At 40.1% G+C, this 24,681-nt stretch overlaps 1 protein-coding gene across 1 annotated transcript; it reads left to right on the top strand.

The window, feature by feature from the left end:
* On the top strand, positions 1-24,306 carry kdm5bb (lysine demethylase 5Bb). Its single transcript, XM_006794101.3, has 28 exons — positions 1-389; positions 1,625-1,702; positions 2,047-2,169; positions 2,495-2,665; positions 4,571-4,627; positions 5,866-6,015; positions 6,133-6,226; positions 6,549-6,670; positions 7,126-7,284; positions 9,663-9,782; positions 9,871-10,029; positions 10,156-10,337; positions 10,462-10,624; positions 10,775-10,894; positions 12,250-12,444; positions 12,720-12,901; positions 13,007-13,131; positions 16,037-16,187; positions 16,302-16,416; positions 16,965-17,320; positions 18,170-18,308; positions 19,252-19,431; positions 19,902-20,063; positions 20,456-20,941; positions 21,486-21,570; positions 21,665-21,873; positions 21,955-22,209; positions 23,282-24,306. The coding sequence occupies exons 1-28, from the start codon at positions 237-239 to the stop codon at positions 23,417-23,419; spliced, it is 4,629 nt and encodes a 1,542-aa protein (XP_006794164.2). The 5' UTR covers positions 1-236; the 3' UTR covers positions 23,420-24,306.
* The last annotated feature ends 375 nt before the right edge of the window (positions 24,307-24,681 follow it).

Here is a 24,681-nt window from a genome sequence, read left to right as displayed (position 1 = left end):
GAACATTCTCCTCACTGTGAGTGGATGCGTGTGTGTGTGTGTGTAAGTGGAAGAGTGTGTAGGTTATGTGTGTATTTGAGTGTGTGTAAGCTGCCTCCTCTCATGTTGATGTCGACTGGCTGCCACCCACTCTAGTGGTGAATAGACAGGAAATAAAAATTAATTAATTAAATTGAAAAAGCATTCTTCGAACGGTGACCTGTCCTGTCCGAGCTTCCACCGGGTCGTCCGAAACGATGAGCCTGCCTCGGCCGGACGAGTTCAAGCCTCCTCCGGAGTGCCCGGTCTTCGAGCCCAGCTGGGAAGAATTTCGAGACCCGTACGCCTTCATCAATAAGATCCGTCCCATCGCTGAAAAAACGGGCATTTGTAAAGTGCGGCCGCCCCCGGTGAGTGTCAATAAAGGTGAAAAAAGCGTTACGGAGACGCGGATGTTGAATTAGTTCAGCGTTAAAGACGGAGAGCTGGGGATTTAAAGGGACTGCTCAACATGGCGGATAAACGGTTGTTTCATTCTTTGTGCTGCCACTGCTAGCTGCCTCTCATTCGTGATTATTTACAACGTAGCCGCGCTGCTTTTGACCGACGGCAGTCTCGTAGACTTGTCGGTGTTTTGAGTGGGTTAAAGTCGTGATTCGCCGTGTGTCAACAAAGCGTCGATGGTCTCAGTCATTGAGTCGCTTTTGCTTGGCTAGGCTAGCGCAGGCTAACAGCTCAACCTGTCATAATTCAACACACAGCTTTGACATAGGTGGCTATGCGGAAGCCATTAGGCTCCGTAGAAGAAGAGGATGATCATGATGTGATCATATGAGGGACAATGCTTTTACTCAGCTTGTCCCCGAGTGTCCTCGCATACCTAAAGTTGGTATTAATTAGGGATTATTTTCTCAAGAGCATCCTGAAGTGGTCATCGCCCTCCAGTGAGCGCCCCGTCACTTTTTTGGGTGTTTTTATTCCGCCTGTCCAAGTCCAGGATTAACTCTTCATTTCCAAGTGTCAGATATTGAACCCCATTGTGGGCCAAAGACTCAACTGGGTTTTCTTTCTGAAAAGTTATTGTTAAATCCGCCATATTACGGCCACCTACACCCTGGCGTGCATGTTATAAGAATATGAGTTTGTTAAGAGTGAGCCACTCTTCATGTATATGCCTGTGTTGTAGGGTGTTGTCCTCCATGTTGGCTTTGTGGTAAGCTGTGCTGGTGAGTGAGTCTTCCATCTGGCCATTTTGTGTGCCAGTGGTGAGGGGGGGATGTTGGCTTCAGACTTAAAACAAGAACTTTAGGGGCCCAGCATGGGTGTTGAATGGGTGTTTTCATTGTATAGCCCAGTTTGTGTGTGGTATTGAAGAGCTTATTGATTGTTGTTCTCTCAGCTATCAGCAGGCCTTGCCTAGCCTGCAAATATGTGGTCGTATGCCTCTTTACCTGGCTAATTTCACTTTAGATAAGCCACCAGTGTTTTAAAAAAAAAAGTTTGGCTAATTTGGGTCCAAACACAACTGGGAAAAACTTTCAAAAAAACCAGTAGCCTCAGTCACATGGCATACTATTGCAAAAATGAAAGTCAAAGAAGACTATGTAATTAAATGACCTTCACTTGTATTTTTGTTGCTGTTTAGGGTTGGCAGCCTCCATTTGCTTGCGATATCGACAAGCTTCACTTTGTTCCTCGGATCCAAAGGCTCAATGAACTGGAGGTGAGTTTTGCTAGTCAGATCATACCAGCCCTCATTTGACTCTTTTATCTTTCTGTGGATCAGTACTCTCAAATGTTGTTCTATTTTTAACTCATTCACGTAGCCAGTAAACCCACTGAGGCTACAATGAAACAAAGACCAGTAATGTTATTCCTGCTTTGGAATAATGTTACAAAATAAAGGATTACTGGATTTAAAACTGAAAGTGCAATTATTTATGTTTTACAAAAACAGCAGAACAGCACCTAATATTAATTTTTCTGGTTTTGCTGTCATGTCCCTCAGTAATCTTATTGGTGTTCTTGGTCTTTAGCTGACTTTTAATTGCTTGTCTCTTTTCTCAGGCACAAACCAGAGTCAAACTCAACTTCTTGGACCAGATTGCGAAATTTTGGGACTTGCAGGGATGTAGCCTGAAGATTCCTCATGTGGAGAGGAAGATTTTGGATTTATATAAGCTAAATAAGGTTGATATTTGCTTGCACTGCACATCATTTTTAAATCAAATACCCAGTGGTTTTAGCTGAGTGAAAAAACACCCTTTGGATGGGTGACTACTCACATAAACACGATTAGTTAGGACTCTTATTTTTGAGGCAATTTGATAAATAAAAATGTATTTCAAATTTGAGTAAATTAAACCCGTCTTCAAAAAGTACTTGTTAAGAGATCAGAGTCCTGGAAATTTCCTTTAGTGGAAGATGAAAACCTTTTTATATGCAGGAAGAACTGTCAATTTATGTGTAATAATCTAGTTAAACCACTCTTATAACAAACTATGTGTCCCTTCAGCTGGTAGCAGAGGAGGGCGGGTTTGACATCGTCTGCCGGGACAGGCGATGGACCAAGATTGCGCTGCACATGGGCTTCGCCCCTGGCAAAGCCGTGGGCTCACACCTGCGAGGGCATTACGAGCGAATCCTCTATCCCTACAATCTGTTTCAGAATGGAGCAAACCTGCTGGTGAGTTAGACCCATGCATCAGCCTGACAACATATATTTTTTCCCAGCAGTGTGTGACTCATCTGGTCTGTGCACTAACTATAATGAGAAATGCCCGTTTAGGGGGTGTTTTCTACTTTCATTGTTCTACTTGTGCTAATGCAAAGTATACAAGCAGTGCTGTACCTTACTGTAAAATAAAAAGCAACCATCCCAATACAAATCCAGTAAGTGCTTTAAAGCAGCAGATATTAAAGCAGCCAGATCTTTTTCATACATTTGGGAGCCGCTGCTTTAGTGAGACTTTAGATTAGCTTGCGTGTCGTTTAGTGGAATACATTTGCAACTTTAATTTTAACAGCAAATGTTTCTTTCTGATCTTGTTGACTAAAGCAATTATCATCTGGCAGTTTCCATAAAGATGATGGGTCACGGTTGCCATCCTCTTTTTGTTGTTTTCTTCTTCTTCTTCTTTTTTTTTTTTAAATTTCTTCTTGTTTCATTAATTTTGGGAGTACTGCAGCATCGATCCCCAGCTGAGTTTAGAGAGCCTAACAGCCTCAGCAGTGTAGGAGTGAAAGGCGCACATGTAGCATGGAGAACTGTGTTGTAATATACTGATTAAATCGTTTTTTATGATTAAAAAACATTCTTAGTAATATAGTAGTCTTATTACAATATATATAAGTGTAAAATGTGTGTGAGTGTTAGCCCTAGGGATTATCCACAGAATGCTCATTGGATTATCCAGCCCAGTTTGAAACACGTTGACTCCACCGCTAACATTTAAGAGCTAAACCACAGAAATGGTTCAGTTTTCCTAAATAATTCCCACAGTTCATAACGGTTCATAGCTGCACTTCCTGGGTGGCTGTGGCTCAGGAGGTAGAGCACGTCATGTACTAAACCAGAAGATTGGTTCATTCCTGGCTCCATTAGTGTGTTTGACAAAATTTTCTTGGACACGATACTGAAACCCGAGTTGCTCAAAAACAAACAATAAAATCTTAAAATCAAGTTTAACAGCCTGCCAATGTGAGGAAGCCATTATAGGCAGTTTGTGGTCTTGCTTGCATATGCCAATTAATGCCCAAACCACAGCTTTTTGGACCAGTTTCCTTCCACCAAGCAGTGACAGACGGATACCTGAATAGAGAACAACAAAGATAAGGTACATTTACTTGGGACATTACAGTTCCTGCAACCAAAACATGGAAAACAACCAAGCTCAGTATAATGAAGATAATGTCAAAAACAAAATAGCTTAGGAAGGTAAATATTTAACTGTACACAAAAGGAGTACAGTTAAATAGAAAATAGAAAATAAAAGTGAGAAGCTCAGTGGATCAAAACCTAAATATAATACAGGAAGGAGCTCACTCAGTAAAATCAACAAATGTATGCCTTCATTCAAAGTCACAATAAAACTGGTGAGGTTTGAACATGGTTTAGGACACAGCAGGTGGCTGTTTGGAAAACAAACTTAGGCGTGGTACACGTTTGCATTAGCGTAAGTAGGACAATAAAAGCAGGAAATAACCACTGAACTGGTATTTCTCATTTCTTCAGCAAATGAAAATAATTTATAGTTCAATGTTTCCATTGAAGCTAAATGTTGTTGAATGCAAGTTGAATGTAATATGGAAGGAGCAAGATTAAACAAATGCATTATTAGGATCGTTTGTTCTATGTTGGGTTGTATGTTTTGTGTTTTTAAGAGCTGTCTGATTTTTGCAGTATTTTTAAGTTAGCTCTGTTTTCTTACTGATATATTGAGTTTGATTTTATCATCATGTGTCTCTTTTATTGATTTTGGCTCTAATCTTTCATGAGATTTTGCAAGAGAGATAATTTAATTGGTCATTTGTGACCTCTTACACAGGTCACTTTAAACTCTGTAATCACCAAAGCTCTCTCCTGCCTTAGGCACCAGATCCAGATTCCAAACTGATGCTTTTGGAGGCTGATCCTGAACTTCAAGAGGTACGTTTGTGTCACGTTTAAGAAGCTACTCGGCCTCACATCTAACAAAATGCATGTTTATCTGTGGCTGGGCAGCATAAAGTTGTGGGGCTATATTTGCACAACATTTAGAACTCTTCATAAAACAGTTAATCTTAGTATCAGTTCACGGTATCTTCACCTTGATCTACTTTCTGCAGTTGTAATGTGTTATCCACACAATAATCTGCTGTTGGTAATTAGTTAAAGTAAAAAGTCAAACTCCTGAGAGTCTGAGATACCTTACCTTCACACACAAACTGTCTCAACTCACACACGTCCTTCTGTTTAATTTGGCATGTTTCTTTGCTCCCTGTTTGAGGTGACAAACTAACCACATCCTCCTCATGGACGTTTCTTCTTTGACTGTTTCACTATAAACACTCTTAAATACCAAATGATACCAAACTTTTAAAAAAAAAAGTAAACCACATCTGGATATTTTAACAATAAAATCCACTCTTAAAACTATAATACCAAAACTAAAATAACTCTGAATACCAGATACACTATTAAGTCCTTATTGCATGTGTTTGTCTAAGACTGGAATGTGTGCATGATGGGAAATATTGTGTTTGTATTGTCATACTCTGAACGTCTCGAATCACATCTGTGAGAAGTACCACACATGTTATTATAATTTACAGATCAAAACTAACACTGAATCTAATGAAAACAAAATATTTTCAAACGATATAAACATCAGTATAAAGAATATAAACTTTCTCTGAAAAGAGAAAGAAAAGAATACAAAAATTAAACAAGATAAAGATTAATAAAAAAATACAAAAATGCTAGAGTAAATGTAACTTTTCTTCCGCCAGGTATGTTATTAAACTTTTACACCAGTGCCTGACAGTGGTTAACAAACTTCATCAAAGTGAGAAAGACTAAATGATATTTTTTATATTCTTATATGTGTGGGTTTTTTTTTTTTTAATTTTAGTTAATTTTGTTTCAGGCAGTTTCCATTTTTTCTTTTAGTCTATAATCTTTTTTAAATTTCAGTTTATTTATCTAAATATTTAAATAAAATATTTCTTCTACTCTTACTTTTAGTTTTAGTTAACCGTACTGTACTACCTGGCAGTCAGTTTATATCTTCCTGATTACTGCATCTGATTATACAGGTATTTCCAGTTAGTCGCATGGGTTCTTTCTGCATAGGTTCTTTCTAATAGCCTTTGTGATATAGTGATATCCCTCGCTGGCTCTTTCAGTGTGTTCAGAAGCCTGTCCAGCCGGTCGACAGTGCAGAGGAGGGCACAGACATCAAGGAGCAGAAGCTGCAGGACCAGGCTCAGAGGACACCTGTCCAGATACCTGATGCTTGTCCAAGTGCTCGCAGAGCCAAGCGCATGAAGTGTGAGGTGGGAGCCACAAAGCCTGACTAAAACTGCCCTGAAACCAGCAGTACAAGCTTCACTGTTCAACAGTTATTTGAAGAATCTTGCAGTTTGACGTTTCAGTTCTCGCTTTGTCTGTAGGCTGTCTGTGTGAAGACTGAACCAGGTGAGCCCGGTGATAGCAAGCCAAACCTGAGGCGGAGGATGGGGTCTTTTGTTGTCAAGACAGAACCAGGTCAGACCCACACCCCAGAGCAAAAACAGTTACTCTGTTGATATTCACAGCATTAATGCAAACACTTCAGCACACTTTGTTTGGAATCATTAAGCATTAATAAACATGTATGAATGTTGTAACAAGAGTGTAAAGTAGCGATAAGCAGAAATGAGTGGTAATTAAACATATATTCAGTAGTTACAAATCCTCCTTTAGCCAAGAAAATAATGTTTCTATAGTAACTTAAAAATACCAAATATGGAGTCCATGTGTTTTTAAACATTTTCTGTAAAGGATAAACCTCTTCTTGGTCATAGTAACGTTTCTTGTGGCCTTGCAGAGAAAGAGATTCCAATTCTGGTGAAACAGGAACCAGCTGAAACCAAGGAACTAATATTTGAAGCTGACAAAGTTCCCAAGTCACGGTATAAGAAAGTCATGCCTCCAGTTCCTCCGAGTCCAGTAAGTAGACACCAAAAGAGTGTGTTTTAGTTTAATGCAACATGATGAGAAATCCACCCTCAGCTTTTATCGTTTGACTAAGTTGCTTCCTTTGTCCATTAAATATGTATCATTTTTTGAAGAGCACAAATAACACATAACAAAAAAAATGTGACATTTTAATGCTGAATGTAATTACATAAACTAAAAGATACAATAGCACAAGAAAAGAAGGCAGATGTAATGTAAGAAGAGAAAAAATGAGCAGAAAAAAAGGTTTAAAATATCATGCCCCATAACTGATCATTTAAAACTGACAGCATTTCAAAGTATATTTTTAACATGCATGTTAAAATTCTTCATTTTTGTAATAATTATAATGAGATTAATAGATTTCAGTCTATGTAAAAAATGTTTTTCATTTTTATCTGTTTGTTTTCGTCTCACTACAAACTGCTTCTGTTGTTATTGCCCAGGTGGATCTGGTTGTGTGTCTGGTGTGTGGCAGTGGGGGAGATGAAGACCGCCTGTTGCTGTGTGACGGCTGTGACGACAGCTACCACACCTTCTGTTTGATCCCTCCTCTGCACGACGTTCCCAGAGGAGACTGGAGGTGCCCCAAGTGTCTGGCTCAGGTGAGATTAAACAGCACAGTCTGGTAACACTTTATAATTACTATCGTTAATACATAGAAAAATTAGCTAAATATTTTTTTCACTGTTAGCAAATATTGAAAAAAAAATACTAAATAATATTAATTATTACTTAATAATTCTTTGTAAACCATCTATAACATTATCTTGATAGTTGTTAAGGTGGAATGGATGTTTATAAAGCTTCTAAGTGGTGCATAAATACTGTGTAGTCCATCTATAAACATTATTGTTTACTTTTGTTTATTGTGAATGTATTTGTTTTTTAAGCTGTTGCCAGGTTTTATAGTGTTTGTTTTTAAAAGAACATATAAGCAGGAATGTTATCAGTGACGTAAAGACTGTGATCCTGTAGTTTACTTTCACTTTTGCTATTTGTTTGTTTGGCTTAGAAAAACAGTACTAGGTTGGGTTACAGTACAACAAGTAAGAAGTAAGATCAGTGTCACTAGTTCTGCAACAAGTGTAACTGCACTAAATACAAGAATCTCTCATCACTAATGAAAATGTGTTACAAAACTACACTAATACTGTAACTGCAATTTAAAGTTTCTTAGGTATGGTTATCTTCCCTCCCTGAGCCTGGTTCTGCCGGAGGTTTCTTCCTGTTAAAAGGGAGTTTTTCCTTCCCACTGTCGCCAAAGTGCTTGCTCATAGGGGGTCATATGATTGTTGGGCTTTTCTCTGTATCTATGAAGCGCCTTGAGGCGACATTTGTTGTGATTTGGCGCTATATAAATAAAATTGAATTGAATTGAATTGAATCTTAAACTGTTACTCAAAGTCTGTATAGATTAACGCTAACATTAAAAGGGAACTAAAATGCGTAGTTCTACATCTGTATTTTGTTTTGGGCTTTTACTGGCATGTTTAGCAGAATTAACAGCTCAAAAAAGTTGTTTAACTTCTCTTAGTTTAAGCAATGTAAGGAGTGAGTGGGCTCAAACAGCTCCCATAGCCAAATCGCAAAAAGAACACGACTCCGGTGCAGCCAGTGTATTCCCAGGGTCGGTTTTAAAGGTTCTCCTTCCAGGAGCCAGCTCTAATGTCTGGCAGACTTTTGCTACCTGCAAAGATCAGAATAATTTGATTTCACTTCTCTTTGCCACTCTTTACTTTAGTATGGACCTTCTAAATACACCCATGTATTTTTAATGCCAAATCAGAGGAACTGAACAGTCTTCTGGGTGGAAATCAGAAAAAGAAATCATGTGTGAACGTCACACCTTTAGGAGGCAGGGCTGGCTTTTACCACAGGCCACCAGAGGGGTGCCAAAGAAATAGAAAAAATATTTTTAATTCTTTGTGATCCAATTTTGAAACACTGCTTACACCATTAAGCATCTGATACTCAGAGGAGACCTCAGGCAGGATGCTCTGCTGGGGGCTGACTCATATAACCTGCTGCTTCACTGATATAAAATGGTGTTTAGTTTGAGTTTTAGATATATAACAGCTGCAGCAGTGTACATAGTAAGTGAGTTTCAGTGATAACATACAGGTGAAAAAACCTCTAAATTGCAGTTACTCCAATGTTTTGTTGCCTTTGAAGTTAATGGCTGTTAAAATCTGGCCTAGACTGTTCATGGTCGCATCATCTCTCCAGGTGTAAGTTGTAAGTGTAGTGTGAAGTTTGTCAAAATGTCAAAGCAAGAGGAAAATTAAAATAATAAAACACCCAATCCAGTTGGAAATGGCTTTTAAGATGTGTATGTGCTGAAGGTTGGAGATCGATCTCCTCAGGTGTTGGCATTATAGCAGTCTGCAACCTGAGTGCCACGCTTGAATCCCTTTACCACTGAGTGAAATATCAAATCTGAAACCAAGTGGGGATGCTTCCACCTGTGCCCCATTGCTCATCTGCAGCTTTCACTTTCCTCTACTGTTGCTGAAAGTTCTGAGTCTTTGAAGCTGCCAATTTGGCTCTCTAGACTGCAGACTCTAGGAGACAGAGGCTTCTATGTTCAGGCTCCAACACTATTGATCTAAGGGTTTCGGGGACCCTGTGTTGTTGACGTAATTAGTCGTTTTTGGACAGACATGGTAATAGTGGAGCTTGCTTGATTGGTCATGCCAGAGGCCACTTTCAATAGTGAGATACCGAGTGAGGTTTGAAAGAGAACTGCTTTAAAAAAATGCTTTAAAAGGTTTGCTCACTTTTTCTCCAAGATTGTTTTTTTTCCTCCTGGAAGTTCATCCATTCTCCCACAGATTCAGAATTCTCAGATTTTTACATCAGATTTTTAATTATGTAGTTATAGAATAGGTTTTTGGCATCATAATTCCATAAATTAAAAACCACACACACAAAAGCTAACCTTGTCAATATCTTTGAAAGGCTTTTTTAAATTCGCCCACAGGAATGCAACAAGCCTCATGAGGCGTTCGGGTTTGAACAGGCATACAGAGACTACTCCCTGCGTGCATTTGGCCAAATGGCAGATGCCTTTAAATCTGATTACTTCAACATGCCAGTTCATGTAAGTAGATAAGGTCCAAACATAAACATACTGCTCTATGTCAGTTTGAGTATTTTAAATTCAATTACCTCTCACTTCTTTGTTACAGATGGTGCCCACAGAGCTGGTAGAGAAAGAGTTTTGGCGTTTGGTTGGAGCCATCGATGAGGACGTTACTGTAGAGTATGGAGCAGATATCGCCTCGAAGGAGTTTGGGAGTGGATTCCCTATTCCAAATGGAAAATTTAAGGTTTCTCCAGCAGATGAGGTAAATGTCTAAATAAGCCATATAAAACCTTGCATATATCTGTGGAATCATGTTTTGTAAACTAAGAGGTACAAGCATTCCACTGTAATTCCTGCTATTGACCTGGGTATGCCGTTCCCCACGCAGAAATACCTCAAATGTGGCTGGAACCTCAACAACCTGGCGATGATGAACCCATCTGTACTGACTCATGTAACAGCTGACATCTGTGGGATGACGCTGCCGTGGCTTTATGTTGGCATGTGCTTCTCCTCTTTCTGCTGGCACATCGAGGATCACTGGAGCTACTCCATCAATTACCTGCACTGGTATACAAAAAAAGTTTCTTGTATAGGTTTATTATTGCTTGAGCTCCTAAAATCAAATACATTTTATTTGCACCTCACTTTTGGCCAGCAGGAGTGAAGCTTTTTCTATTTTATTCATTTCAAGGGGGGAACCCAAAACCTGGTATGGTGCTCCTGGTTTTGCTGCCGAGCAGCTGGAGGACGTTATGAAGAAACTGGCCCCAGAGCTTTTTGAGTCTCAACCTGACCTGCTCCACCAGCTGGTCACCATCATGAACCCCAACACCCTGATGGACTACGGAGTCCCAGTTCGTAGTCTTTTTCACATCCTGTGTAGTCTACATCTGTATATGTAGTATTTTGTTATGTTGGTTGAATTTGTCAGTGTCTGTTATGAAGTGGATATACAGATAAAACTATTTCTCACAGCATCTTCTCTGCTCTCCACTTTGCTTCAGATTTACAGAACAAACCAGTGTGCTGGTGAGTTTGTCATCACATTTCCTAGAGCTTATCACAGTGGCTTCAATCAGGGCTTCAACTTCGCTGAGGCGGTCAACTTCTGCACAGTGGACTGGGTATTTAATCCCTTTACTTTCGCTGTTCTAAACAACATCTCTTTTTTGTTTGGAAAATGTATTTAACCCTTAAGGACCCACAGTGACACTGGTGTCACTGCCCCTTTACACTTAGAGACTTGGTTATATATGATTCATTTGATATAAGACCCCCGTAATTTTCATGAAAGTAGAAATAGGTCTGGGCTCTTAAGGGTTAAAACACTTTTTCTAACATAATTTTATGTGAAAGTAGAAGATGTGAATGAATAACAAGGTAATTTTTTTATTTTTAGTATGAAAGATTTTCATTGATAGAGTACAAAAAAAAGCCAGCCTATTTTAGTGGTACTGCTTTACAGCTTGATTTATAGTTCTGTATAAAATCTACACTTTACCTGATCTGCAGCTTCCCAGAAAAGTATTTACGCATCACAGCAACACACATTTTTAACTACTGTTATAACAATTGCTTTATGTCCTATAAAAACAGAGGTCATGTTAACTGAATATGTGAAATCTGAAAGCTGCCCATCCCTTTAACAGGTTAAAACACCGATGGTGAAACTGTAAAATGGTACTAGGAGCACTGGTGTGTTTCTAAATTCAAACAAACACAGTAGAATCCTTCATGATGCTATTCAATGGCACCTGTTAGCAATAGGTGCAGAAGGATCACATATTGTGGGATTTCCTCTCAGTGAAGTGAGTTATGTAGACTATCTAGAAGGCTGTGTGGCATGATAGCATGCAGGAGAAAGAAAGACAACCGCAAGAAAGAATGAAGCACCAGTGACAGCTGTAGAGTCCACGAACACCAGTGCAGAGAAGACTTTTAGTAGCTTTAGTTCAAGTCTCTGTGAGAAATTTTCCCATGAAGCAGGTAGAAAAAAAAATCATGCTCAGGGCAGAGAAAAGCAGACACAAATACCAACAACAGCCTATGCCACAGGCTCTTTGGGATTCAGTGCAGGACTATAAATAAAGCTTAAGCTGCTTTATCGGGTCATGCATCAGTATTTAGAGTACCTCCAGTATTTTCATAGTGTTATGCAAAGACTGTTACTATGAACTGGAGAGAAATGTGAAGCGGCAGTTTATATTAAAAGTAAATTATATTATATCTGTTCACCCAAAAAAGATCATGTTGCTTTTTTAAAATTAGTTTTCTTTTGTAAAGTAGCCACAAGTTGAAACAAATTCATTTTAGTATCAAAGGAGAGTAAGAAAAGCTGAAAATATTTACATTAGGCTGACATTTTTTTTGTTCTTCTTTACACACTTACTCAAAACTACTGCTGACTAATTTCTTTTCTGCTATTGCTCCATCACCAATTACACACTTAACTTTCTTTTGCTCCTTTCTCTTCTACCAGATGCCTCTTGGCAGGCAGTGTGTCGACCACTACCGCATGCTGCATCGGTACAACGTGTTTTCGCATGATGAGATGGTGTGCAACATGGCCACAAAAGCAGATACACTCAGCGTGGTTCTGGCCTCAGCCGTGCACAAGGACATGGTCGCCATGATCCGAGAAGAGGAGGAGCTGAGAGAGAAAGTGAAGAAAATGGTACAGCATCTTTCAACATCTCGTGTAGACATAATGACAGAGTTGCATAGTGTGTAGACTATTTTTTACTAAATAAATACAGGTTTATTTTTTATATCACTAGTTTAAAATTGCTTTTTTGTTTTGGCCTCGCAGAAATGTGTAAAAATGTGCCACTAAGCTTTATTGGCCAGCAGTGAAAGTAGCATACATGTTTAAAAAAAAGTGCAAAGAGGTGTTGTGTTTAAACACACACTGTATCACCTAATGCATTTGTTGGTATCTCACGCCTTCAGGGAGCAATGCACCACCAGGAGGCAAAGTACGATCACCTCCAGGATGACGAGCGACAATGTTTCAAGTGTAAGACCACCTGCTACCTGTCTGCCATCACCTGTCCCTGTACCCCCGGAGTATTGGTCTGTCTGTACCACATCAGCAACCTCTGCTCCTGCCCCATCACCAACTACACAGTGAAGTAAGTCCCACTGATTATTTTTTAGTATTAAACTACAGAAAACTGTGGTTCTTCTGATTTGTGCATCTTATTAAAAAAATCAATCGTTTTGCTTTGCTGCTACAGTTACAGATACACACTGGACGACCTGGTTTTGATGATGAATTCTGTGAAGCAGCGATCTGAGCTGTATGATGAATGGGCCTCCCGTGTAACAGAGACTCTAGAGGCCAAACTCGAAAAAAAGAAAGGTAAGCAGCAAAGGACCAAACAGATGGTTTCACATGTTTAAGTAAAATAACCAGCGTTTCCTTGCACCTTATTTCAGAAAATGAAACTATATTCAAATTTAAAAGCAATGTTTTGAAGTTGCAGTAGACAACCTCCTTCCATGGTGCTGTAATAAAGACTGCACTACTTTCCATTTTAAAGCATTAGCTTTACTCGACTGAGTAAGCAGTAATTATAGCATCTGAATCTCGCTTTCTATCATCTTTTTAGCCACCTCTACCATCCTCCTCCTTTTTCTTTTTAATGTGGTTGTTCTAGCATCAACCGTTTCAGTTATCTGGGCACAGCTATGGATCATTACAGCCCAAAACAAAAGCACTATCTTCGGTTTAGCAAACAAGTCATCATTTGCCAAGGAGATTTCATACCTGCTGGAAGAGACGATGGCACAGTTAAAGTGAAGTTTATGGACAGCCCATGTAAATGCAGACGGTTTCATTTATTCTGTAGCTACTATGTTTTGCAAAAGTAGCAAAATACACATCTACACCAAAACAGGGCAGGTGCTGAGCTGAAAACAAGCCAGCAAAGAATGTAAAAAAGTTGATGGATGCATGTTTAAGACTCGTATTAAAAAGGATTGCTTTGCCTGCCAAAGACATATATCTGTAAACAATCAGTAATATAATTTTGCTCGTCTTTTATCTCAGAAAGTAGAGCACTGATGAAACCCTTGTAAGTAGAAGATTGTCAGCTTTCCTGAGTAGATGTGAGAAATCCATTCATTTTACTCAAACATGTATCCAAACCTTATTGACTACCAGATCCAAAATTTCCTACTCATCAAATTAATACAGCTGTTGTATACTTGACAAACTGCACAGTTTGTCATGTGTGACGCGTCCACCAGCAGCTGCAGTCTGCGTACTGTGAGTTTGGTGTTCTTGTTTATTATGGCACAGCAGCAGGATCCCCTCTTCATCTGCCTGCCTCTGCATCCCTCCTCTCCATGTATTTTAGGCTCAAACTGGGAAAAGTGTCTCTCTGTAGGAAGTGTAATCGACCTCCTGTTTAGACTCCTCAGCATGGTGTTAACTGTCTGACGTTTATTTTTAAAAGTGCCACTAGTTTAATTAAATTTCGTTTACTGAAGAGGCTGTCACACTGTTCCTGGGAGCTATAGACAGCGGAGCAAAAATAGTTTACAAAACTTGCAAATGAGAGCTCTACAGCTTTTTCTCGTTATCTTAATTAAGACGCTTTAATAGGAGAAACATGTAGCAAATCAAAGTGGTAACCTGCAGGGCTGAAAAAAGAAGCCAGTGCATAAGAGCCAAAACTGCCCCCAATCCCCCAAAACTCACACATTAAAATGACCAATGAAAAGACTTAAAAATTAAAATAAATGTTTACAGCTTTTTATAAAAATAATTGTTTGGGATTGTCTGTTTGGGATTCTCCAGTGATTAAAAACTGTTGGTAGATGAAGTTTTGAGTAGGTGTACCAGGCAGCTGTAGCCAACTGAAGTCAGAGTTCACCTGTGCTAAATGGAGTCACTGAACAAAACTGCAGTTTGTGTCTTTTGAAGCATTTTAATCAGGTAAATAGAAATTTGTCCGACTACTTTATTAGTCTGTTACTTAGTACCAATTAGAAGATATCTGAGTTTGTGCATTGCAGTCGTACAGTTGCTCATCCAAATGTGCTCACTTCTGGTTTCAGAAAGCTCAAAACAAACGTGTGCCACTGCGTTTGCATTTTGGCTAACAAAGCTGTGTTTGCACACACTGTTAAAACACACACTGGGCGAGACATCTTGAATGAATGATGTTGGACGTTGACAGCCCCCTTTCTATTTGCCAAGTGGGGAGTCATCACAGCATATATTGCTCTAATATTAAGTTGCTCTGCAGCTGCACTGCGATTAGAAATAATGTGTTTCGAGCTCAGAGTCAAGGTCAGCATTTTCTTGTGTGAGTGTCTGTGCATTCAGAATGTTTTTGGCCTTTATTGGACGGTCCAGTATAGAGTACACAGTAGTGGGAAGATAGTGAGGGGGGGCTGACACACTAAAAACAACCCAACACAGTAAAGACACAATACATGTGTTACAGCTCAACCAGGTGAGCTATAATGGCATCCCCTGTGCATATAGTGGTTTGCAGACCTAGGATCAGGTGTTAGAGGTATTTACTTTCATTCTGGAGCAGCTTGTTTGCGCTGCTATAAGTCCTTTAGTTAAACCCCTGGGACAGAGAACACAAAAGTCACAACAGGCAAAGAACTTGTATATGATGAAGTGAGTCAATATGCTAAAAACAATGAAAATGCGTCACTGCCACCTTTGTTTTTGCCTTTCATGGTGCTTTTGTTCACCTTTCTTCCTCTTTGCTGAGTTCCCGTTCTATCTTGCCCCAACCTTTTAACCAGTCATTCATACTACACAAAGCACATATCACTGTTATATGGTGAGTGCCTCATCGCAGTCCAGACCCAGCCTTAAAGGGCCAGTATAACATAACACACAAAAAGAAGCACCCCGAGTTTTGTTCCTGTTTTTGATATTAGATTAGAAGATATTAGAATCACACTCGATAATCATAATTAGCTGTTTGACTAAGTGATTCTAAATAAAGTCAATAAAGAAATGAAATCCTAAAACCCTTCTACCAATGACTCCGCTCCATTGTCACTGTCAGCAAAGTAATTCCTCAAAGAGCTCCTGGAAGCAATTAACCTAAGAATCAATTAAGTCAATAGTGGTTTAAGTTATAAGATAAAAGTATTTATTACTCTTTGCAGTGCTAGTGGCATGTTCAGCAAAAACAATAAAAAAGAGGTTGTCATCAGTTGCTCAGCAACATGTTGGGTTATTTAAGCTGCAAATGTGTTAGACTATGATTAAGCTGATCTTGTCTCCTCAGGCCTGCCAGTCTTTCGCACCCTCCTTGCTGAGTCAGACTCCAAGCTGTTCCCTGACAACGACCTGCTGCGTCGGCTTCGTTTGGTCACACAAGATGCTGAGAAGTGCGCGTCTGTGGCACAGCAGCTGTTGAATGGCAAGAAGCAGACCAGGTAACATTAATATGCGATGTCACCCAGGCTTATGCATTACTTCTTCTCACACATTCTTCTTGTTGAATAGTAATAGCGCCTTAATGAGGGTGATTTCTTCACTCATGGACACAGGTATCGGTGTGGAAGTGGGAAGTCACGGAGCCAGCTGACTGTGGAGGAGCTGAGTTCATTTGTGCGGCAGCTGTATAACCTCTCCTGCAGTCTCCCTCAGGCGCCCCTGTTGAAGGTAAACTGAGGAGAAGAAATTTGCTTTTACCGAAGTAAAATTTTATTTCTTTAATTTTAAGTCACATTGTGCAGCTTTTGCTATTTGTGCAGTTTCTGTCCTGCTTGTATTTAAAAATATGGCAGTGTGATTGGCACTAAGGCCACTGCTAAATGAGACAGTTTTATGCCTCACAGGTGAACCACAAAGTGTGGTGTCAGTGAAGGGAGGTAAATGTTGGAATAGCTTACTAATGGCAATAAAGTAGACCTCTGCGTAACACGTTAGATCTGTGATCAGTTTTATCTGAACTTTATGTGATGTATTGTTTTTATTTGTGTGTTTTTATGTGTTTTGCGTTACATGTCTTTTCTGTATTGCATAGTTTGATGTGACCTGCTTGAGGACTACAGATGTAAATTAGTGGTTTTCTTACAATCTTACACGTTTACGTCTTATTTTTTACGTCGATGTCCATTAACATGCACTTTCCCTGTTAAATAAATAAAAATCCACTACTTGATCTGATTTGAAGACATTTTTCAACTTCTTGTATTTTCCATCTTCAGGAACTCTTAAATCGCATTGAAGACTTCCAGCAGCACAGCGAGAAGGTCCTGGCAGATGAACTTCCCAGTGTTGTTGAGATTCAGAGCCTTTTGGACGTCAGCTTCGACTTCGACGTGGACCTGCCAGAGCTGCCCCGCCTGAGAGTGAGGCTGGAGCAAGCACGATGGCTGGAGGGGGTGCAACAGGCCAGCGCTCAGCCTGCTACCCTGACTCTGGAGACCATGAGGAGGCTCATCGACCAGGGAGTCGGATTAGCACCTCATCCGTCAGTGGAGAAAGCCATGGCACGACTTCAAGAGCAGCTCACTATGTCTGAGCACTGGGAGGACAAGGCGAGCAGTCTTCTTAAAGCCAGGTGAGGGCAGCACCGATTAGTCCATGATAAAGTTTGCATCATAGCCACAGGATAGGAGCTTCCAAAACAGCAACAAGGACATATTATGGTAGCTTGTCATGCTCTGAGTTTAATCCAAAAGAAAACCAGATGATTTCTAAGATGTTATTCTGCTTCTTAGCTTTAACTCTGTGTCCAGGTATTTGCACTGATTGTAACTGAATAATGTAATATTACGTCAGTGCTCCTGATTTTGCTTCATTTTAATTACAGCTAGTGCAAAATGCTGCTGCTAGAATATTCAACAAGACCAACAAAAAGTGAGCATCATGTTTAGTTCTGCCCTCATTCCATTGGTACTCAGTGCTGTCCAGTATTAACTGTCATAAGTGCTTTTCAGAAGCTTTTAATGGCATGGCTGTCAGGAATGCGCATTTACTCTCACCATTATCAGGCAAACTAATCTCCAATCAGGACTTAAATATCAGCATTTAAAAAAAAAAGTTTTGTGTTTCCTCATCATGTTTAGTCCACTGCAGCTTTGAATTTGGGGTTTTCACAGAATTTGAGATAGTGTATGAAAAATATTTCAGATGTTTAACAATGAAAATATTATTTAATGTAAATAAGTTTGGTTTTCAAAATAACATAAGCTTTATGTTTTATGCAATTTTATGCAATAAAACCTGTATGTACAGAACATTTTTGAAAGTGTTTGTGATAAAATAAATATTTAGAAAGCTTGTGAACGAAGTGTCATGGCATTTCTTGGTATTGATAACATAGATAACATGGATCTGATGCAAATATGCCAATGTTTGCCAATGTTTACAACCTATAGTGCATAATTTGTGTTTTTCTACCCACCAGACCACCACACTCCATAGAGACCCTTAGTGCTGCTGCTGAGAAGGCATCTAGCATCCCTGCCTACCTCCCAAACTGCCTTCTCCTGAAAGACACCATCAGAAAAGCCCAAGAGTGGCTGCAAGAAGCTGAGGAGCTTCAGGTTAGCAGAAATTTTAAGAATGGTTGGACTGTTAGAAAATATAATATTATTATATGTTATTTTGATAGGGTGTGACTTAAAAACAATTGTGATGGTGTTTATAACGATTGAGAGTTCTCCTGTCATGAAAACTTGTTAGTAACCTATTGCCAGTTTAAAGGAAGTGCGTGAGGTTACTGCAACAAAGAGGCTGTTCTTAGAAGCGTATAAAAGACAGCAGGAAGGCAGTGAAACTGTGTCACTCACATTTGTGACCAAAAATAGAGGCGTCTGGGGTGTAAAAAGTGTGAAGGGGTGTGTGAGTAAAAACTATTTTTAGATTCAGCCTCCGTGTTTCACAGCAGCAGTGAAGGTGACGCTGTCGTAGTTATTTTGAGGCTGGAGCCTCTCCACTCTGACCCACACACGCAGAGAGAGGAAAGAGGCGGTGCGGGGAAAAGAAAGTCAACAATTACTGTAACTACAATCAAAAACTCTGAGTGGAAAAGTCCAAAAAGACTCATGTATTAAACCACCTGTTCAACAAACTCAAAGGTGTAGAAAAGCATCTTTTTCCCATTTTATCCCATCCTCTGCTGATTTATTTTATACAGCAACTATATAGTATACTGAATAAAAGTGCTGGCTTACGTATTGTATGTTTTGCCGTGCCTTTCAGTGTCTGGCACAATAATAACATGCAGTGTTGAGTGTAAACAGGAGCACAACTTCCTTTATTTTAAGGCTTTAGTTTTTAATTCTTCAGAATATTTTTTAGAATAATTTATTCTTTGTGTCATTATAACTATTAAGCTATTCAGTAGTATATAACTTAATGAAAATTATTAGTTGTTTTTTTAAGGACCAGTAAAATGTAAATGAGGCCAACATAACTGGTCAGCTGGTTCAGGGTATCAGTGGGGCAAAAAAAGTATGTTACACTAAAATAATCTTCTTGATTCAGGTCAGCGGCTGCATCCCGATGGTGGACACCCTCTCTGACATGGTGCTACGAGGACAAGCCATTCAAGTCCACCTGGAGCCTTTAGACAGGCTGGAGTCTCTCATGGCACAAGTGCAGGAATGGAAAGAATCAGCAGCAGCAACTTTCCTTCAGAAAGACTCAAGCCTCACCTTACTGGAGGTAAAATTAAATTAGATTTAAAAGGATTTTTAGGACATTTTGAAATATCATCCTCAGCAGAAAATGTTTGACTTGTCCGATCCTTCCTGTTTCTACTTCTCTTTGTGTGGAGAGAGTTGAGCTTGTGTTTAAAGAATTTGAATACTGTATATGTATACTGTATAGGATTCTCTGGAAACAAAGAAAACATTTGAAGATGTTTTTTATGGGATCTTACCCAATAAACTGTATTAGACAAAACAATTAGTCACCAAAACTATTGCCAAATTTCTACGTGAAAATCATTTATTTCCATCAAATTCAGGCTTCGTTGCAGTGTCTGGCACAATAATAACATGCAGGGTTAAGTTATAAAATAATTTCCTTTATTTTAAGGCTCGGTGCAGATAAAATCCCTGTGTCAAAGGCAGAGGTTGTTAGTTTTAGGTCCTGTTAGTCCAGAAGACTCACAGGGCTTTTGTTCTCTGCAGGTTCTTTGTCCCCGATGTGAAGTTGGAAATGTCGGTTCTCCAAAGAGGAAGGCAAAGAAAGGAAAGGAATCACCTAAAAGTAACAAAAAGAAAACTTCGAGGTTCAATACTCTCAGCGATGTGGAAAAAGCGCTTTCAGAGACCACGGATTCTACCTCTGCAGTAAGTATTCAAAGAGCTATTCCCTGAGACACACGTGCTTCAAAAGAATAAAGTTTGCTGAGTTACCTGATTTTGACGTTTTGGTGGTCGGATCCTGATGACGAGAAGTAGTTTTGAGCAGAAGGAAAGTCTTGTCTTTTCATGTTGTTGCAGGAAAAGCTTAACTGCATATAGAAGGGTCCTTGGGATGTGTGTTGAGCAGTCAAAGTTGATATGTGGCACAATGCTGAACAGGGTGATAACAGTCAATTTAAGAAAAAAACAAACTTTTATTCAAACACTTTCACTGTAATATGATGATAACACAGTAATTATTTGCTTAACCACTGTGGTGGAGATCTGACTGCTGAAATTCATCAGGAAAAATACTGAGTCTATGTTTTATTCAACAGATGGCAACTCTTGAGGAGCTGTGGGTGAGGGAGATGGAGGCTTTCTCTAATCTCAGGGCAGCAAATGAGTCAAAGCTCCTTCCCACGGCAGACTGCATGGACCTAAGGGTGTGTTTCTGTCAGAGGGCGCCCATGGGTGCGATGCTACAGTGCGAACTCTGCAGGGATGCCTTCCACAGCGTGTGCGTCAGAGACCCATCAGATCCCTGCAAAACACAGCCATGGCTTTGTCCGCAGTGCCAGCGGTCAGAAAAGCCCCCCTTGAGCAAAGTCCTCTCTCTGCTGGCATCACTGCGGCACGTCGGGGTGCGCCTCCCGGAGGGTGATGCACTGCACTATCTGATCGAGAGGACAGTAAACTGGCAGCAGCGGGCGCAGGAGGTTTCACAGGCATGTAACCTACCAGAACTCGAAGAGAGGCCAGGAACTCCTCCCACTCTCACCCGCTGGGTTTCAGGCAGTGACAACCCTCAGAGCAACACTCAGGTCACTCCTCATCTCTTTGTGCCACTTTTTAAGCAATGTTAATTGGTAATTCTCTCCCCAACTCTGCTAAATGAAAATGTACGTGTGCAACAGAGAGTTCGATTTTCTCCACATGACACGATAAACCAGTTCCCTTACAAAACCATTTTAAGATTTTGGTTCAGGATCAGGTTTTTACAGCTTTTCCAAGCATTTCATACAAAACAGAAGGAGCTAACAGAAGGAGATATATTAGTATATTAGTATAAATCATCTGGCAGGTGTAAAAAAAATAAAATAAAATAATGAAGGAGGAGAAATGCACCATTAAAGGGTGCTGTGAGATATAATAAAAAGATGATAGGTGTCTTAGAAGCTGCAGAAATGACACAAATCTGATTCATATGTAGAGGTCAGTTCCAGCCCGCTGTGTTTGCAGTGATATTTTTGACTTTTCGGTCTGTCTTTAAGCCCCTAGTTTTTCCTGTCTTTAAAGCTTAAAGAGTTGTTTTTATTATCACCTACCTGCGTGTGTTAACATCGGAGTTTGATGGCTTTGATACAGGCTCCTTGTTTGACTCCAGAGTGGAATAGGACAAGCCATGCTCAGACCGTCTTCTACACCGAGCAGAGATGCATACCGCTGCACGGTCAGTGTCCTGATCCACTTCACGAAGACATGACTCGCAGTTTTTCTGTCGTTTGAGATTGTCACATTTTAGATTTTGCGTGTTTATGTTGCAGGTTTGAGTCGGGACCTGGAAGAGCTGATGGTGGAGGGGCTCCTTCTGCAGGTGTCTTTGCCAGAGGTGCAGAGCCTCTACCTTGTCTTATTGGACAGAGCCAGCAGCCAGCAAACAAACCCATGCATGTCACCACCACAGGAGGAGCCCACAGACTGTGAGAAACACATGCAGTTTAACTCTCAGGGAACAAATCTGCCACTGAACCAGGTACAAGCCAAACCAATAAAGGAACCAATTCCCATCTTGAACACTGCAGCGCCAGTTTCATCGTGCTGATTTTATTTTCAGGATGGTGCCAAAGGTGCAAGCAGCTCAGAAAAGAAGGTGAAGCGGCATCTGGAGAGAGACAGCTCAGATGGAGAGCGCAGAGCGAAGGACAAAAAGCACTGTCACAAGAGACAAAAGATGAATAAAAAGAATCCGCAGCGCAGGCAAACCTCGACCTCGTCCTCCCCGCGCTCCAACTTCTCCCAGTCTGACGACTCTGATGAGGAAATGGCTGTGTGTCCAGCAGAGAGGTGTCAGCTGCCAGAGGGAGATGAGGTGAGAAAGACCTCTGACAGGAGCCACATAAATGGATTTAGTCTGCAGAGAACAGGCTAAGGTTACTTTACTGTCTTCCATATGAGGACCTCATCTCCGGTCAGGAAACTGCTGCTTCAAAAACAAGACGAGCTGTAATCTTTATTTTTATCTAAAGAATTGATCGTGAACAGCAAACACCAGCGCTCCCAGACAAACCTGTGCAAAAACTCTGTGCTGTAGGTTTCTGGTGAATGGCATTCTAATATTTCATTTTATCAACATAAAGCCTTCACATAAATGTGTTGGCGGGTTATGGGTGAGATTTTTGGAGCCAAAAGTGACCCTTTAACAACGTCACAGACTTCTGAGGGGGTCTGTACCTCACAGCAGGCATTAATATTAGTTAGATAATCAACAAAAAAAAGGCACCCCCCACAGCGGAGATATTCAGGTCAGGCATTCAAATTAGAGCCGAGCCCGAGGAGGGTTGATTAGCTAAAGCTGTGTCGGGACACCTGTCAGTCAAACTGGCCAAACCTCAAACTCCAGTTTCCAGGTGGATGAGTTATAAAAAACACAGGGAGGTGGTGTAATGATGCTGGAAACTATCCTCCCCCTCCAGCTATGCGGTTCCCGTGACTTTGAGTTTGAAGGATTTCCGATTTTGGAAGACAAACAAACTAATTAACAGCAACATCATGAAGTAGAACATAGCCATCATCTCTTGGAGGACACATTTAACTTTAAATATATGTTAGATTCTCCTGTTGATCCCTTGATTGAATCTGCGTGACAGGTCTATCACAAACAGGACGGAGGGGAATTTTTTCAGGATAAACGCAAAATAAAACTTTCCTCCGGATTAACTGAATTTTTCGATGAATATCCGACTGCAGACTAACTCTAAATCTTTATTAGATTTTTTCCATTGATGGCATAGGTGGTACCTTGTTTGGTCGAGCTTGTCAATTGTTTTGCTGCCCTCCATGAAAACACAGGTGGTGTTGATGAACATTGTGGAGCATATAGCTTTTGGAAGTGTAGACCTGTTGTTTAGCTGTGATGTTGACTGACTTGTGTGTTTCTGCAGGTGAATTGGGTCCAGTGTGACGGCAGCTGCAATCAGTGGTTCCACCAAGTGTGCGTCGGCGTTACGGCAGAAATGGCCGAGAAGGAGGACTACATTTGCGTCACGTGTACACTGAACGACGGGCGCGTAAGAAAGTAAAGATGTCATTCTGAAGGGAGGCGTGTCTTCAGTCTGGAGGGTCACTGACCCCGTACCCCTCTTCACCCCCTCGTCCCGTCTGTCCAACCCTTTTGTAACAACGGTGCTATCTCCTCTTTGACATGTTGTCCAGAACTATAATGTTTAGTTATTTTTTTGTATTTTTACATATATATATTATATATATTTCCTCCTTCTTATGAATTGTTTGTGGTTGTCTAAATGAAAAAAAGAAAAACACAGGATGTGAAGTGTGCTGCATGGCATCCCGTTACATCGGCGCAAAGGAGTCTTACACCATGAACCCCCCTCCCCCCCGGTAAAGAGAATTAATCAAGGGTTAATATTATCTTCTTTAAAACTTTCTTGCATGTTAAACCAGAGCTAAGGGGACAGAAGTCGAGGTTTTCACCCCCCAAAATATGACTTTTTTTTTCTTTGAAATCCAGTGTTTAGTACATGCATCTTAATATAATTATTCCCATTTTTTGTTTTGTAGAATAGTTTTATTTATCTGAGCAATAATTTTTGTCTGAATCGACTTAAATGGCTTTGATCTCGGCTGAGTTGTGTTTTAGCGATGATGGTGTGATGTACAGAAAGCTACTGGGTTACGTGTCTGGGTTACGGAGAAACACTGCGGCACGCCAAAGGAAAAAGAGGCTGCTGGCTGGGCAGATCCTCGCCTTGTAACCCGTCACGGGAAACAGCAGGAAGGACCTGGAGTAGCTGAAGATGTTACAAGTTTATATTGTGGAATAAAGCCCTTTTGTTCTATGGATACACCTTGTCCTTTCACTTCAATGTAGTAAAAACAAAAAAACACTGCCTGTCCTCCAAAACAGGATTTAAATACGCTGTTCAGACAGTGGTCATACAAGTTTACCCATCAGAGATCACAGTGACTAACTATTCTAAAAAAATTATTTTTAAAATGTAATAATCATTAAACCCTGATAACACTGATTTTTATTGCTTCATCATGAAACAAATTTTACAATAAACATTTATGATCCCCAGTTATATTTATCTTTGAAGCCAGACAATAAAGACCTGAATGATCCGTAAACACGGAGTCTAACCAGATGCTGACGTCAATAACTTAATATCATTTTCTGGATTGTAGTTATATTACATACATACATAGAGTATTTTTACTGTTTATTTATTAGTATTTATTGTTTATCAAAGGGTCTGAATCCTCTATCAAAAAAAAATATTGTGCTGAATGATTGCAGTGCGGAAACAGGCGAGATTGCCTC

This window comes from Neolamprologus brichardi, chromosome 20 (genome assembly GCF_056152115.1).
Source record: "Neolamprologus brichardi isolate AB-2024 chromosome 20, ASM5615211v1, whole genome shotgun sequence".
NCBI classification, from domain to species: Eukaryota; Metazoa; Chordata; class Actinopteri; order Cichliformes; family Cichlidae; genus Neolamprologus; species Neolamprologus brichardi.
This window is presented reverse-complemented; position numbering and strand designations above follow the sequence as displayed.

Bases quoted from the DNA above. Each gene is read 5' to 3' on its own strand.
- kdm5bb (XM_006794101.3), top strand. From the start codon at position 237: ATGAGCCTGCCTCGGCCGGACGAGTTCAAGCCTCCTCCGGAGTGCCCG. The intron at 9,783-9,870 runs GTAAGTAGATAA...TCTTTGTTACAG, and splicing joins ACTTCAACATGCCAGTTCAT to ATGGTGCCCACAGAGCTGGT. The intron at 10,338-10,461 runs GTATACAAAAAA...ATTCATTTCAAG, and splicing joins TCCATCAATTACCTGCACTG to GGGGGAACCCAAAACCTGGT.